The sequence below is a fragment of the Cyphomyrmex costatus genome, unplaced genomic scaffold, assembly GCF_001594065.2.
Source record: "Cyphomyrmex costatus isolate MS0001 unplaced genomic scaffold, Ccosl1.0 scaffold6, whole genome shotgun sequence".
Classification (NCBI taxonomy): Eukaryota; Metazoa; Arthropoda; class Insecta; order Hymenoptera; family Formicidae; genus Cyphomyrmex; species Cyphomyrmex costatus.
This window is the reverse complement of record NW_017280155.1, coordinates 1,013,310-1,029,301: the sequence shown is the minus strand read 5'-3', so window position 1 is coordinate 1,029,301 and position 15,992 is coordinate 1,013,310. Positions and strand designations below refer to the sequence as shown.

General features: G+C 40.3%; 1 protein-coding gene across 1 annotated transcript in view; it reads right to left on the bottom strand.

Annotated features, from left to right (window-relative positions):
- Positions 1 to 13,072: 13,072 nt before the first annotated feature.
- Positions 13,073 to 15,992, bottom strand: part of Optix (optix) — a 57,499-nt gene continuing 54,579 nt past the window's right edge. The window contains exons 2-3 of the mRNA XM_018546886.1: positions 14,267 to 14,662; positions 13,073 to 14,041 (exon numbers count right to left, since the gene is read on the bottom strand). Of these exons, the coding sequence (XP_018402388.1) occupies positions 13,660 to 14,041; positions 14,267 to 14,662 (778 nt within the window). The 3' untranslated portion in view covers positions 13,073 to 13,659. The remainder of the gene's footprint in view (positions 14,042 to 14,266; positions 14,663 to 15,992) is intronic.

The following is a 15,992-nucleotide window of genomic DNA, read 5'->3' as shown; positions in this document are numbered from 1 at the left end:
CAATTTTAAAAAACAACAATCAATGTACGACCTTTACGAGCAATAATTAGATCTTAAAAATTAACAAATCATAATATTCATATTTAATATAATCTTACAAAGACATCATACATGCATTTCATACATCAATTTCAAACGTTTCGGCTACACAGAGCCTTCATCAGTGAATTACAATAGTCTCAAATTAAATGGAACCCTAATTTTCGATAACAGTTAAATAATGTATAACCTTCTCTATTGGTGTCCTTCTTCTTTTCAATCCACGATAGTCTCAACATCAATATAGTCATATTAAAATCCAAGTGTTAGAATTTGATCGTTTAAATGCGAGAAATTCAATTATGTCAAAATATTGTCCATTATTTTAAAAGCTTCCAAATTAAAAAGAAGAAGAGCAACGTCAATTAACATGTTGAAGTATCTCATGACAACAATGTAATTAAATTGCTTGAAAATAAATTATTTTGGATTTCTAATATTTTTTTCACAGTAGTAGATGATACAAAGTTTTTATTTGTACAATTAATTTGCTTTAAACATAGTAAATAATAATTGATAAATTAAGTTTTTGATAGGTGCGGCGTATATACCGGGTTTACCCTATGCAGTATGTACTCTCAATAACAAGTGACGAAAAGTGTGTCGCATCAAAATGTTGTATGTTGAAGAAAAATTTGGACGTACACTTTTCGCCGTAAATTAGAAAGTAATCCATACTTTCTCCGGTGCAAATTGCAGGTAATCGGCGCGATAAATCTATGATATGTGGACGTTGATGTGTCATTAGGAAGATTTTAATCGTCCGCTATTAATGTCGCGTTAAGGACGAGGAATAAGGGAGCCAAAAGGTGGATCATTGCGGTGTCTTGTCGTGTCTTCCGAGGAAGATGCACGTTTCTTTGCGCGGTAAAGTATTCCGCCGAAATGATTTCATTTTGCTCGGCGTAATTTCATTCGATACGATGGCACGCGGTGTAATTACTCTGTAGTGACGGGAGTAGTTTAACGCTTTGACCAAAGATCTATGAATAACCAAAGGCATAATTAACGTCAGCGTAAGACATTGCTGCAATTTATGAATATTTGACACACGATGGACTACGAATGATCGTAGAATGATCATTGAAAACATAAATAATTATGAAATATCTACGCAGCAATGACGCACTAGGTTCTCCGAATTGTTGCAATTAATTATGGACTGAACTCTTTGCATCTTCCTTGACAGTCTGTTTTGTTTGTTAATTAACCCCGTGACATTTATTGTTAAAAGACATTTTCACGGAGGGAGAGATTTATGCGCACACAGTTTTCCCCATCGAACCTCAGAGAGCGATGTAATTCTGCTCGAAGAATCTTGGCGCATTCGATCCCGCGAGCGTGCAAACTTCCTTCTCCACCGCGACGGTTTACCAGAGCGAGATGGAAGCCGAGGTGTATATACTCCTGTGCCGGATAAGTATCAAGTATACAGGTCGGGCAGATATAGTCGGCCAGTATCGACCGGGGTAGCCAAGTTCAACAGCCAATCCCCGGCTGCGCATTAAAACCACGCCCTTTATTTCGCGGTTGCATTAGCCACATCTCGCGGGCTGTATTTAAGTTAAGATGGAATACTTAGTTTCTTCCATCTTCATTCATCGGGAAGGAGGAGGAATCGTGAGACGATGCCGTCGCTCGCTCTGTAGGCGCTGCGGAGTTGAAAGCGAGGAGAGTGACGGCTTTTATATTATTTGCCGCTGCACTGGTGTCATTGAATTAACGCACTTTTCATATTATTTTTCAAGGTGCAACGAAAACGAAAAAAGCGATCAGCATTCGAGTCGGTTCGCTATAATATACAGAGCGGTAGATAAATTTTATTATTATATTTTTATTATTTTGCACGTATTTTTTATTATTTCACTTTTATCATACTTGCTGTTTTTGTCTCAATTTTTTCTTCTTTTGTGCTTACATTGTTACCTAATAATAGATATAACTATGAGAGATATAAAATCAAGTGCTGAATTGTTTTTAGAAATTTATTACGCGCATAGACAAAATATTCGGATTTTAACAGTTTTGTTGGTGAATTTGTTGACGGACCTGTCTCGGAAATCTACCGTTATGCGAAATTGGATAACTGTAGCGCGAAATTAGCGGTGTTGATTATTGCATAGGCTATGCGAGCTGGTTATTCATGGGAATTCGATGAGAACGAGCCCCGCAGCTGTAATGTACAAACACCAGAGCGGCTCGCTGACGATTAATTGAATTCATTTGATCGTAACGAGGAGGAATAATTACCTCTGACGCGCCCGTATACTAGTATTACAAATCATTTGAGAAAGTATCATTAAAAGCAGCCGCAATCGTAGCGCAGTCCGTCCTCTAATGTTGGCAGCTTAATAAATCGTTTTTATTAAAATTAATATCGAGTAATACATTGTAATGTAATAATCGTCGATTGATCAAGGGAGGATAATAGAACATACTTTTATGTCGAGAGAGATTTTATTACGTGCACATTCGTCCCCGCCGTCTTTCATCTTGCATAAAGATTTTACATAACAAGATTCAGGATGTATAAATGTTTATAATCACCTCTCTCTCTCTCTCTCTCTCTCTCTCTCTCTCTCTCTCTCTCTCTCTCTCTCGTCGTAGAAAAATTATTCATTTACATTATCTTCAATCACTTTTCGGTATAAACACAAGCTGGGTGTAGCAATTTTGCACAAGATATATCATAGTCAATCATAGTATGAGGGCAAAGTAAGAGTCAAAATAAAATAAAAAATACATAAAACTGATAACAAATTTACTTGTAAAATAAAACTATATACATTTTACAATAAATAAGCAATTTACAAAAATTATTTGACTTAAAACTAATTGAACATTAAGTTACTAAAATTAATGTCATTTTAATTGTCTTCTTTTCTCTCAGTCTGTTTCGATACTTCATTATAACCACTACATCTCTCCAATGTGCTCATAAAGTACAATTTCATCACTATTTATATTGTATTTTACTTTATCGTCTTAACAATGTGTTATGTATGTACACTACTTTTTAATTATTGAACAGTATTTATATTGATATTCGAACGTATTGCGACTGTTTTTGGTGAGTTTTTTTAATCTTGTCTTTCATTTATTATTTTGTACATCTTGATATTTTAATTTTACAGAAAGTTTCTTAACTTACCAATTATTATCAATCTTTCATTAACAATGTCCTATTATTTTTTCTGCAATAAATTTATAAACTTATCCATTAACGAGTATGAATCGAAGTCTGAAGAGGACTCAATTAGAGAGTCGAAACTGGTCACAGCACAATCACTAATTTTAGTAACTTAATGTTTAATTAGTTTTAAGTCAAATAATTTTTGTAAATTGCTTATTTATTGCAAAATATATATAGTTTTATTTTACAAGTAAATTTGTCGTCAGTTTTATTTTATTTTATTTTGACTCTTACTTTATCCTTATACTATGATTGATTATGGTTTTATATTAAGAGTCCTTGACACAAATTTTAAATGAATATATCATAGTATTTCGCGCGAGGTGGAATTTGTCAAATTTACAACCATCAACGAATTCGCCATTTCCATAAGTAAGGAATTCGGTTTGCTGTTAATAGAAGCTTGAATAGAGGGGATGGTCTCGAAGTCTCAGGACTTCGTAAAGGATATCGGGTAGTGGATGGAAGGTGTACGTCGGGTCGAAACGAAGGAACAGAAAGCTCTCGTTAATGAGCTTCCTCACCCTCAAAGCTTTGAAAGCCGGTTACACTCGTCTCACTCACCCCGGCGGAGCGAGAGAGCCGTTCAATTCAAAGCTTCCAGGAAATTATACGTCTGTTACCGTTCTATCGCGAGCAAAGGCTCAAACCTGGGGCCTAATAGCGGCAATATCGTATTTTAATCTCGGCTCAAGGAAGTGCATTTGTCATTCCCTTGTCGCACAAAGGCTACTCGTTTCAGAAACTGCAATCACCCGACGAAATTATTCGCTGAATTCAGCTATACGGCCACCTCTCTCTCTCTCTCTCTCTCTCGCGTACATTGAAATTGGTTGAATCAAAAATAAGTATAATCCCTCTAGATGCGATATCTGAAAAAACCGCTTTGATTTGACGTCAAGATTATTTCGTAACTTTTATATATTTAACATAATGACGTGCAGCAGCTTCTGAAAAAATCAGCATTTTTTTTTTACATTTTTAGGATAATGAAACGTTCTGCCTCGTACGAATTTTAAAACTAGGTTAATGCGACTACATTACAAAATTCTTTTTTAAATAATATATAACTACAAATTTTTATTTTATATTCATTCAGAATTTTATTCTCTCTTACGATTTCAATTTCCATCAGTCTCCTATTTTTCCAAGTATCATCGCCGGCAGTACAACTCGGTTCTCGCGACACAAGTTTCCTCTCGGAGTTTCGCGAGTGAAGTGACTTCGGCAGTGACTTCTTGCCGTCGCTCGTATATCATCACGTGCGGGGTGCGCTTCGATTTTCCATCGCGGCCTCGCTGGAAACGCGCAGCCATCTACAGAGAGCCATCTGGCCGAGATGACACTCCGCGCAAAGTATTTTCCATCGGCGTGGCAGAGAGTTTGGACTTTGTCGCAATGCCGTCACGGCAATTTCTCCGGGGATGGTTACTTACAGTGTTGGCTTAAACAACATACTTAACCGGGCTACTTAGTACTCACGGGGGCGCAGACGTACCCCTTGCAATAATAACATTTCGCCCCCTTTAATCCGCGGCCTGCTGTTAGTCCTTGGCTAAGTATCTGTCCTTTTCGTTCCCGTACCATCCGGGCTGCAACCCCTCTTTCCTCGTCCTCCTGCAGCCCCCGGGGCGAAATCAAAACACGGAAAAGCCGATACAGTTTTGCGTAATACCCTCGTCAGGAAGTTCCTCGCGGTGTTTTCTATCCGTGTTGTTAAGAGCAGTCTTCTAGATGGGGAGGGTGTGGCGTGAGAGGGACTGTTTTGTGTACAAATTGCACTAACAATGGCAATAAGCTTAAACGATTTTTATTCATTTCCATTCGCATTGGTGAAAGCCTGCTTAAGAAATAAAGTAGGATCGCATCGCGATCAATCGAAACTAGTGTGATATGTTTTGCGATTACAATACCGAGAGATCTTAACTTCCTTAGTTGTATATATATCCAATATATGAACTAAAAGAATCAATATTGAAAAAGGGTTTTTACAAACAATTTATTAATATAGGTAAACCCGGTATATACGCCGCGTCAGAAAATACGCCGCAGAAGTCAGAAAAACTAGAAGGAGTGGGGATAATTTTCCGTCAATTACTTTGTTACATGCCTTTATGGTATTTTAGTATTATGTTATGATTTCAGTTTTTTTACTGTTAATATTAATGAAATCATTGCGAGTAAAATCGATTTTTTACTGTAATTAAGTAGTGCCATCATAATTTATAATCTACATGAAATGATTATTGTAGGGCGTGTAAAAGACTTAGTGGTTATTTTGCAATACATGTGTAGAGGAATAGTAAAGCATGTTGTATAGCAAAATACAAGTGCATTGCTCCTGTATTGTTTGTTTAATTAGTTGTCATATATATCCCATCTATTTGGGATTTACGGCATTTTTAGCGAGCGGGATGCTGTGCCGCAGCACAGACGCTCTATTTAACAAGTTTTTGTTAATTCTAACAATTATATTTTGCATTAATGCATAAATGTTGATAAATCTTAAATGTTTAAAGATTATTTTCAAAGATTTGAAGCTATTTAAAAAAATTTTATCAAGTCCTATTTGTATTCCAATTTTCATTCTGAACAATAAAAATTGTCATATATTAATAAACAAATGCAAGTTACGTCGTTATTTTACATCTTATTTATAGATTATTTGTGATTTTCTTATGATTCATATATGAGTGTCTATATTACCTCCCCTCCCTATGGGATAAATGGTAAAAATGCAGGGGTTTGAAAAAATTATTTGTTAATATGGAAAATAAATTATTTTGGATTTCTCATATTTTTTTTACAGTAGTAGATGATACAAAGTTTTTATTTGTACAATTAATTTGCTTTAAACATAGTAAATAATAATTGATAAATTAAGTTTTTGATAGGTGCGGCGTATATACCGGGTTTACCTTATGTATCTTGAAAAACTTTAGACACGCACGATTCGACGTTACACATTTTTACGTTAAAATATATATAATTTCAAGCGATTCTCTCGCTATACGTTTCCGCGCGTCTCTCTGTGTGGCATACATTATGACGATTATTTAATTTGCTTCATGAATAATTGACCGTTGTCCTCCATTTCGATCGTTGACCAAATCGTGGGACGATTAACCAAATTGCGGCGCGAAATGCAATTTCGTCGCAGCCCGGTGGACGTCAGGATTGTCGCGAATTCTGACATTTCGCTGGATCCTGCCGAACGTCATGATGGAAGCATGGGTATTGGGATAAGATAATGCGCGGTAAGCGAGGTGTGGGCCCCTATATAAGTTCTATGGAGTTGGTAGATACCCCGCCGGGCACAACATAAACCCCATAGTGCTAAGCGGCTTAGTACCTCGTAAGGGCACTGACGCCTGACATATCCATGTATCCCCTGCTTCGAATTCTCGAGATTCAGGGAAGGCTTCTTCCGTATAGAGACTCGCTTTTGTCCTCCGTGCCTTCGAGAACTCGTGCAAATCCTGTCCAAAATGTTTCGCAATGATAAAAACTTTGGATACAATCGCTCCAATTCCGAGAGATATTTCTATCTATATTTTTCTACGAAGATCCTACGTGAAATTCCATTTAATTTAAATAAGAGAAAGACATAGAGACACATTTACAAAATCCTATTTTATTTAATTGTCGTTTCTGGTAAACGAAAATAATTGCATATAAACACAGATTTACTTACCATAATTGTCGATATGTTTAATTAATTCAATTATTCTTGACATTGCTGTTATTAAATCAGTACATAACAGTATCACATTGCTTCACAAGCAAAAATACTACGGTTCTCAGCTTCTCTAATATATTTTGTGTTTCCCATGAAGTTACTGGCTGCCCCGTCATGGAGGTACCAAGGGTGACGCGTGACACACCCCCATTGAAATCCCATGCACGGGATATACTTAAATTAAATGGACGCCGGTATCACATTATGGCACAGAATAGTAACTTATATCTAACCTCTCATTAACCCCGTGTGAACCTGGATCGGGACCCCACGTGAAAACCGAGACCGTCGATTTTCAAACTGAAAATCTGCAGAGGGGTGTTTCATTACGGGTTACGGCGAGACGCGAATGACATTTTAAGCGGACTCGTATATGCGCGAACATTAGGGACACACACATTCACATTTTTCTCGTCAGTTTGAATTTATATTCTTTACAACAGTTAGTCGAATTTACACAAATTACTGCATAATCACCTTATAATATATATTTTAATAATGCATTTTTAATAATACCAGAAATTAATTAGGATTAAAAATTTTAATACGAAAACATTGGGATTATTACTTTCGCGTTAATAAGTAATTAAATATCGATTTGACGTTTTATTTTGATTTCTTTATATATTCATTTTAACAAAGTATACTAAAATTACTAATTTTTTGGTAACACAATTTTGTTCAAGTTGCAAATGTGACGATTAATTAGTACAAATTTTGTAAAAATATTTACGTCGGAATTTTTTACGAGAATATCGACCGGTTATACGATATCATATATAGGTGAAAATACTAGCTTGTCACTAACTACTATCGAGCCGAACGGCTCGTAAAAATGTTGAAAACAGATCCCCTTAATCAAATAAAACCCTTACCCGAGTGACGATCGATGTTACAAATATTTGTTGATTTTTTGGCACCAGCCGAGGCGAGAGTACACAAATCAGAGCGCGATTCATCGGGCGAGCCGGTCGCGCGCGCCATTCGCGCGTCATTGTCGCGCCATTATTCCGCGACGTGATGATTCGCACAATGCCTATATCTCTTTCCGTGAGCGCGTTTCACGCTTTTTCCGAGTCCTCCTCTGGATCCTTAAGCAGCTAAGAGCCCGTGATCCGCGCGATCGCCGTGGGGCCGGAAGAAGAGATCGAGAGCAGAGGGGTGCAGCCGAGAAACCACGAAAGCTTCTCTTTACCGCAACAATGGCGGCGCGCCGATTTTAAAAAGATCGAACGAAGATTTACCGTCACTTTCACACCTCACCACGGGGTCGACCTTAAGACCTACAACAAATGCCTTATGGGCGTAATCTTGGCCGGGGCCCTCCCGCTACACGGTATATGCAGGGACCCCTGCGCCGGGCCCTATTATGATATCCGCGGTATTGTCGAGGTGTCGAATCTGTCTACAAATAACCACTAGAGAAATGGTTACTCGGTCCTCGCCACTCTCTTTCGCTCCCTCGGGCTCTTCCCTCCGTTTCTGCTCCCTTTCGCCACAGGGACGTGTATATCGCTGTCTCTCGCTCCCGCTCGCTCCGTTCGTCGCTAACCCCTCTTACCCCCTCGGTCGCCGTTCTCATTCCGCGTCTCTACCATTCAAAGTGGACTACATTATTTCGTTGTAAGGCCTCGACCACGCCGCATTATCCTAAACATCTAAATCCGGACAGCTGGAGCTCTTTCAGCGACTCTCAACTTAACCCTCAGGGGACATCGCATATTTCTAAATTTCTAAAACGACTAGTGAAAACGACTTTTTTCACACACACACACACACACACATCACTGTATGCTTAACAAAAGGTAATATTCGCAAATAATGTTTATGTGATTTTTGTAATTTAACGATGTCAATAATGAATGTGATAATTACCTCCACTTGGTCATTTTAATTTTTCTGTAAACCTGAAACTTTATTAAAAATCCATTTTCTTTCCTCGAGCACGATATTTCATATTGTTGTATGAAGTATTTACATTAAAAAAAGTGGAGAGCAATTAAAAATGTGCTTCGCAATTATATTTGCATCGACTCGTCCTCGTCTCGAGAGTTTATACTATATCTTAACGTGTCGACGCGATGAGAACCACTTCCTAATGAATGCGCCAGAGGTGTCAGAGCAGCAACTGTCAAAACACGACCGGCAAGACGGCGACCGTGCCATCGAGTGCACGACGGAGATAAACGACAGCGGAGCGAGAGAAAGACAGGAACGGACCTTTTCACGCCATATTGGATATACCTTCAAAACAGTGCATGCCACCGAAGAGCCTATCGATAATCGCGCGACACCCATCCCTTTATTCGACCGTATACGAAATTCCCGCAGGCGCGCGTACGTTGCGGACAAAACAGACAGTTGTTGCGGGGCAGCGTTTTTCAGTCTCCCTCCCTTTTTATCGCGCCCTCTTGTCGAGTTATTGTCGATGCGGTCCTCTGGTTAAGTAAACTAACGTTTTTCCACGTAGAGTAGACCAAAACGACTTCGTTCAGTGTTTTTTCTGCCTTTTTCCACTTTTTTTAGAGACATAAATAATATATGAATAAATATATAATAATGTTCGACTATTTTGATCAACACTTTATGTCGCGTATGGATTTCTATAAACAATGAAAAACAACTTTTATCTTTCCGCAGCTGATGTTATTACCTTCCGTCAGCTTAAAGCATGCTGGCGAAAAGATGAATCCATTGATTATACATATTTTTTTGTATAAAAAAAGATTTTTACTTGCGTTTAAAGTCTGTATTTTTTCTTTTTTAAGATTGATTTAAATTTTGCTTGCTAAATTGTACTCGCATAATTTATTTACACAAGTGTCGTGCTACCTTTGTCACTCTCTGAGTGTCAAGAAAAATAGAACGACGATTGTGCGTCGACTTGTGTCATCAGATGGAGGAGCGCCCTAAATTATAAAATCTTGATCATTTTAAAATCTTCTCGTGTAATCCTCGATAAGAAGCGAGGAAGGATTTAACGTATCGCAGAAACAACACGTTGCCACGTCGGACACACAGGTTTCATGATTTCTCTTAAAAAGTCACCGGCTGAAAGCCCCGCCGCGACAAGCCTGAGGAGAGTGCTATACGTATAAAAGTTCGCGCGTCGCTCCATTCCCCGCATCCCGGCGAAGACTCCATCTTCGGTGCCTGGAAACCTACCCAGCTGCCGAGCGCCGGACGAGAAGGGGAGAGACGAAGGGCGGACGTGCGACAGAAGAGGAAGAAGCCACGAGAGATGGAGGGCAGGGGAGGGGAAAGAGGAAGCGAGACGGAGACAGAGAGAAGTGGTGTCGCATGTGGAGGTATCAGGCAGGGTGGAGTCGACGTTGAGAGAGAACTTAGGCGTGCGCCCTGAGCATATCGGCTTTTCGGGAGAGAGCCTTGCTCGATGTTCCCTGGTTCCTGGTTAACCCGCGGGATCGGTTACAAGGCGACCCGGCCAGCCGATTGGTTCATTTTGTCAGCGACACCCGCCCACACCGCGTTATCGCGCAACCACTCCGTCCGTCTGCCTCTCTCTCTCTCTCTCTTTTTCGTAGCTCTCTGTTTCAGCCGCCTCTCCTCTGCTTCTCTCTATCTCGTCTCCATTCGCCTCTCTTCCTCCGTCTGTCTCTCGTCATCGATAATCCGTTCTAACACGCGTTTCGTGCCCAAACTCGAGCCTACCCAGGCTCGCTTTTGACCTTCGATGAAAAAGAAAAGGGAAGAGAAAAAAAAAAAAAAGAAAGAAAGAGTGAAATGAAAGATCGTCTGGACACGACTCTAAGATTGTTAACGGCCGATGACTCGGCAATTTTTCAACGACCTGGCGTGGAAGCCGAGTGTGCGACGTGCGAACCTGTGGGAAGCACGGGACTATTTTCAGCAACGCAAAACCGACGTGCACCTTCTTGCGCGCGGGTATCGTTTTAATCGTGGCGCGACACGCGAGCGTAATGAGAAATTGCTAATAAGGAGGCTTTATAAATAAAGCAATAATTATACCATTTCGGTATATATATATATATACGCATGCATTTTTCAACGTCGTAACAACAGAGAACGCGAAGGGAAAACGCGTATACGTGTTCCACTTGCGATACAGTGATTTACGTTATCACGCGGGATATATCGTGTGTCCCGCGCGGCCGTTGTCGAATCGCGCGTGGGATAAATGTTAAGCCATTTTAATGCGTCGATGCGTTTAACGCGTTTCGTGGATTATGCGAGGAAATTTGCCACACTCCGTTTAACAGGCCAGGGACCGGATAGGATGTATAATGGATGCGAGGATGCGGACAAAATACTCATGATGGTCTGTTGTAATGTCATAATAATCTGTTAATATATTTTCGCGCGAACGTATGTACAGGCGCAAATAATAATAATAATAATATTAATATTAATAATAATAATAATGCTTCATTTCTTTTTCATATATTTATATATATATATATATAATTTCGTATCGGTAGTCTTTAGGTAAATTGCGTGAGTCTTTACCTATAATATATGTATATATATATATATCTCGTATACACACACATATATATACAACATATATATATGTGTGTATATTTTGTGTATAGCGTACGATTGTTTGTAATATGTTCATATTTATAAGACGGATTATACAAGAATTTTGCTAATCGAGTCTATCTACAAAGAGGAGGGTGAAAACGTGAGGTTCGCTATCGTCTCGCGCTTAATAGGATCGATTAGCCATACTCGGCCTCGAAAGTTCTCCTTCTACGCTTCCTTTTTACTCCCAGAGTGTGACGCAGGTCTTTCCCAAAGAGCCAGGCGATTAATTGGGGGGGGGGGGGAGGAGGAGCGTAAATTGGCTCGTTCGGGTATCGCACTCTTTTCTATAAAACAAGTCGCGTGTTCTTTTTTCTCTCTCGTTTAAACCCAAGCTGTTCTTGCAGTTTTATCTAAAGTATGAAGAAAATAAAAATTGTGAGGAAAAAACACTCGAAAGGAATAGAAATTTTCGTCTCTTCTTATATAATATAAACAATAAATTAGAAGAGAAAAGTCGCAGAACGTGAGATTTATGAGAGTGTACCAGAATAATTTTTGAAATAAATAATGGCATGTATATATTTTGTAAACAAAAATCATAAATGAAAATTACATAGTTAAGTGGGGAAAAAAGGAGAACGTGTGATTATATTTGATCGTTTGCTTTAGAAAATCTGGAGTTCTAGTATAGATTTATTAGCACAGGAAAGAAGAGAGCTATTAAGAGAAAGGAATGGATCTTATTGGTGACCTCAGTAACATGATTCAGCACAACTGTTGTGGCATTTTCCATTTCAAAAGGCAAAAAAGCGAAATACAAAACGAAGAAGAAGAACTGCTTTTGGGTGGTAGAGAATATTTTGTTGCGGCTACGACAGTTTCCAGTTTCTCAAATATCGATATCGTAACGCAGTGGTCTCTGTCTGTAGCTAGGCATTAGAAATTCGTGTTTTCCGTGCATCGAGTATTACCGTAGCGAGTCCAACTTCGAGTTCTCTCGCATTTTGTCGCCTCGTGTGGGTTGGTTTGCCACTTCGACGTCCGATGCCGGCAAAATGCAGGATTTTCATATAAGAAATTAATATTTTGTCATAGAGAGAGACAAATTTGTGTAGAAAGGAAATTAGAGTTTCTTGAAAAGAATTCTTTCAAATAATTTCGAAATCTCAAGAACGTGATATTGAAAAGAAACTTTTAATCGCATAATTCTTTCGTTTCTTCGAATCAATAAATAATTTCCTTATCAAATACATTTTTGAGATTGAAAGTAACTGAAACATTCGACACGATTTTATGTATAACATATGCTATGTACAAGTATTATATATTATAATGCAGATAACACAGAAAAATGGAAAATAAATATACTCTCGAAAGCGTTTACTTCTCTCATGAAAATCCTGTACAATTCGCGCTGGTTGATCAATCAATTCGGAGACTATTCACGATAGAGAGTATCAACTAGAAAGCGGCGCTATATTTACAAACTATAAGACTCACTGCATCCGGCTCTTGGATTTCGATGAACGGACGAATTGGGAACGTCCAACGGAAGTTATGTACACGCCCTGATCGTTCGATTATTATTATTATTTTTTTTTTTTAATCCGAGAGATTGCACTTACTTAGCGGATTTGCACTCACTTTTCGAAACGTCTATCTCCGCATCTTATAAGAGCGTCCTATCACACACCACCAAATGAAATTCTTCATAGTGTAGTAACTTCTCTTGTCTTCGAGTAGAACTTTCGGCAAACTGTATCTACGATGTACTGGTATCGTTGATTCTTCTTCGAGTACGTTATTTCTATAGCTCCTTAAATCTGTTTTTTCAGTAAAGCTAACCGTGTTGTCGTGGAAGAAAGCCATCTTGCTAGATACTGCTGGTTCACATCTTGCATCTATCCTTGAATAATCTCCGTTCTTATCGTCGGTCCTCTCACGAAACTGTGAAAAAGTCCCCCTCAGAATGTTGGATCGGCGATACCACGCGCACACTTGTAATTTTTCTAGACACAACCGATTCTTCCCTATGCTCCATGATGACTCCTCTCAAAAACCCCCGCCTTCACAACACCTCGAAACTCTCGTTCGCGACGTCACCGCACCTGTAGCTCTTTTTCGACATTAAACGATTATTTGTATCGACGGCGTGCTGCGATTCGTCGTCCCTGTCGTATCACGCAGGCGAGAAGGGCCTATGGATCTGCGGTCTCGGATTCGCCGGTGGTGGCGTTGCGACCCTTATCAACCCTTGACCTTGGGACTGGCCCTGAGGCGTTGGTTGACGGGGAGGTGGGCTTCCTCGAGACGAGGGGGTGTGCGGGCTAGGTACGGCTACCCTCAGCGGACCGGTGACCGATAGGTTTGCCGCCATCAACGGCGGGCTGTGGGCCTCCGATAAGCTGTCCGAGAGACGAGATAACCCGCCGTCCGATAATCGCGACGTTTCGGATATCCTAGATATTCCCTCGGACAGCTGATGCTGAGGGTGCGGGTGGTGCAGCAGGCCTTCGTGCGGATGCAATCTCGGCGGCGGCAAACCCAGCGAATCCGGCAGTCTGTAATAGAGTAAAGAAAGAACTGCATTTTCTCTGGAGAAAATACAGTTTAGCGGAATCGCGGTCTATTATGCGACATCTAATCATTGTTATATATAATATATAATATCAGTTCGCAGTTTTAATTTACACGAATGTATAAATTCTTGGATAGCTCGATAGAAACAATAAGATATCTCGAAAAGAAAGAATTTGTGTGAAAAGAAAATCAGCTATAAAGCTCACCTCGTCGCCGGATCACCCCTGGGTCCTACAGCCTGGAAAGGACTCGACTCCGCGAACCTGAAAATCCCACCACCCGGCATATTCGGATGGTTAGGCTGCGGACTGTGCGGTCCGAATCGGAAGCTCGTCGGTGGGAACTTGAAAGCCGTCGTGTGGCCGAATCGAAAGTGCGTCTGCGTAGGATCGAAGCGGAAGTTCAAAGAGGGTGGTGGCAAAGGTCCGAGTGAGCCAAGGGGCACCGGGGACGGTTGGTGGTTCGGTGGCGGCGAGGAACTCGGCGATGGCGGTGATGTTCCTCCGAGGGAAATGTCGGACTCTTCGCTGCTGCTGCCGCCGGGTCCCGGGCTCAGAGCACGCCGCGCGTTTCCGTTTCCTTGACCCGACTGTTGCTGCATTCTGCTGCAAATAACGCGTAATTCGCGGTTATTAACTGATATTGTCGGGGCGTTAAAACAAGATTTAAGGACCGTTAAATGGTCGTCGCTCGATAAGAGGATTCAATATTTTAATAAGCGAAGGGAGGAAGAGACAACGAGTGATTTAGCGCAGAAGTGAAACTTGGGTTTGTATAAACTTTAATAAATAATACTAGGCGTATTAAATAAGTTTCCGCCGTTTTTTCATCAAAAATTGGGCATTTATTGTGAAAGAACGGTACCTAATGTTTTATTCCAAGTATTGTCCATCGCTAGCCACTACTTTTTCCCATCTTTCTGGTAATTGGTGGATTTCACGTCGAAAAAACAAAAAACTACGTTCTTTGTCTTTGACGTCAAATTCACCGTTCTTAAACTTTTGAAACCACTCACGGCAACTTCTCTCACTTAAGGCAGCCTCACTATACGCTTCTACAAGCAATTAATGCGCCTTAGCTGTAGATTTCTTCAAATTAAAGAAGCTCCCGCAAATGACGCTTATTCGGCTCAAAACTCGACATTTTCACACGAAAAAAGATACTATATATGATGCGGATACAAAATCGCTAATATTTCAAGGTTATGTTGTTGCCAGAAGTCCAACCTCACGATATGACGTTTTACAGCAGACAATTTTAACCATAACATCCTGGTGTCGCCATCTTTTGTCAAACGGCGGAAACTTATTTATACTCCTAATAACTACAGCGCGAGAAATCATAATTACAATATGGATACTCTCTCTCTCTAAAAATTCTAAAGTCGCGATACACGATGTTATTCCAGCTGCCGCATTTAATTTCGAAACAAAAAGGATAAAAAGAGAATGAAACGAGAAACGAGCATCGTCGACTGCACGGAGTCTAAATCGGTTATAGCTTTTCAACAAGGCGCGTGTGGTCGCGATGGGAATTTTAATTTGTTCCCGCTTTAGGTGGCACATAAGTTGTGGACGTGGTGGATACGCGCGCGCGGACTGAAAACACTTTGTTTCCAGTCATCGCCGCGCAGAGAGCGCGGCCGTAATTAATGAGCGCGCTCATCCTTCCCAGGTGGAGGCGGCCGAGGATTCACGGGAGAGTAACGACGATCTCCCGACGACGTGGCTCTCGCATAAAGGAGGGGGATCCACCTCATTACTCGGCAGATCACGTGTAGATATGGGAAAACATGGTAAACTTCACACGCGCGCGAAATGACGAATGGCCGTACGTTATAGGGTAGCCGAGGGGTGTCGGGTGCGTATCGTCGGAACGGGAAAGATATTAAGCCGATCTTACGCCACTGCTTCGAAAAAAAAAAAAAAAAAA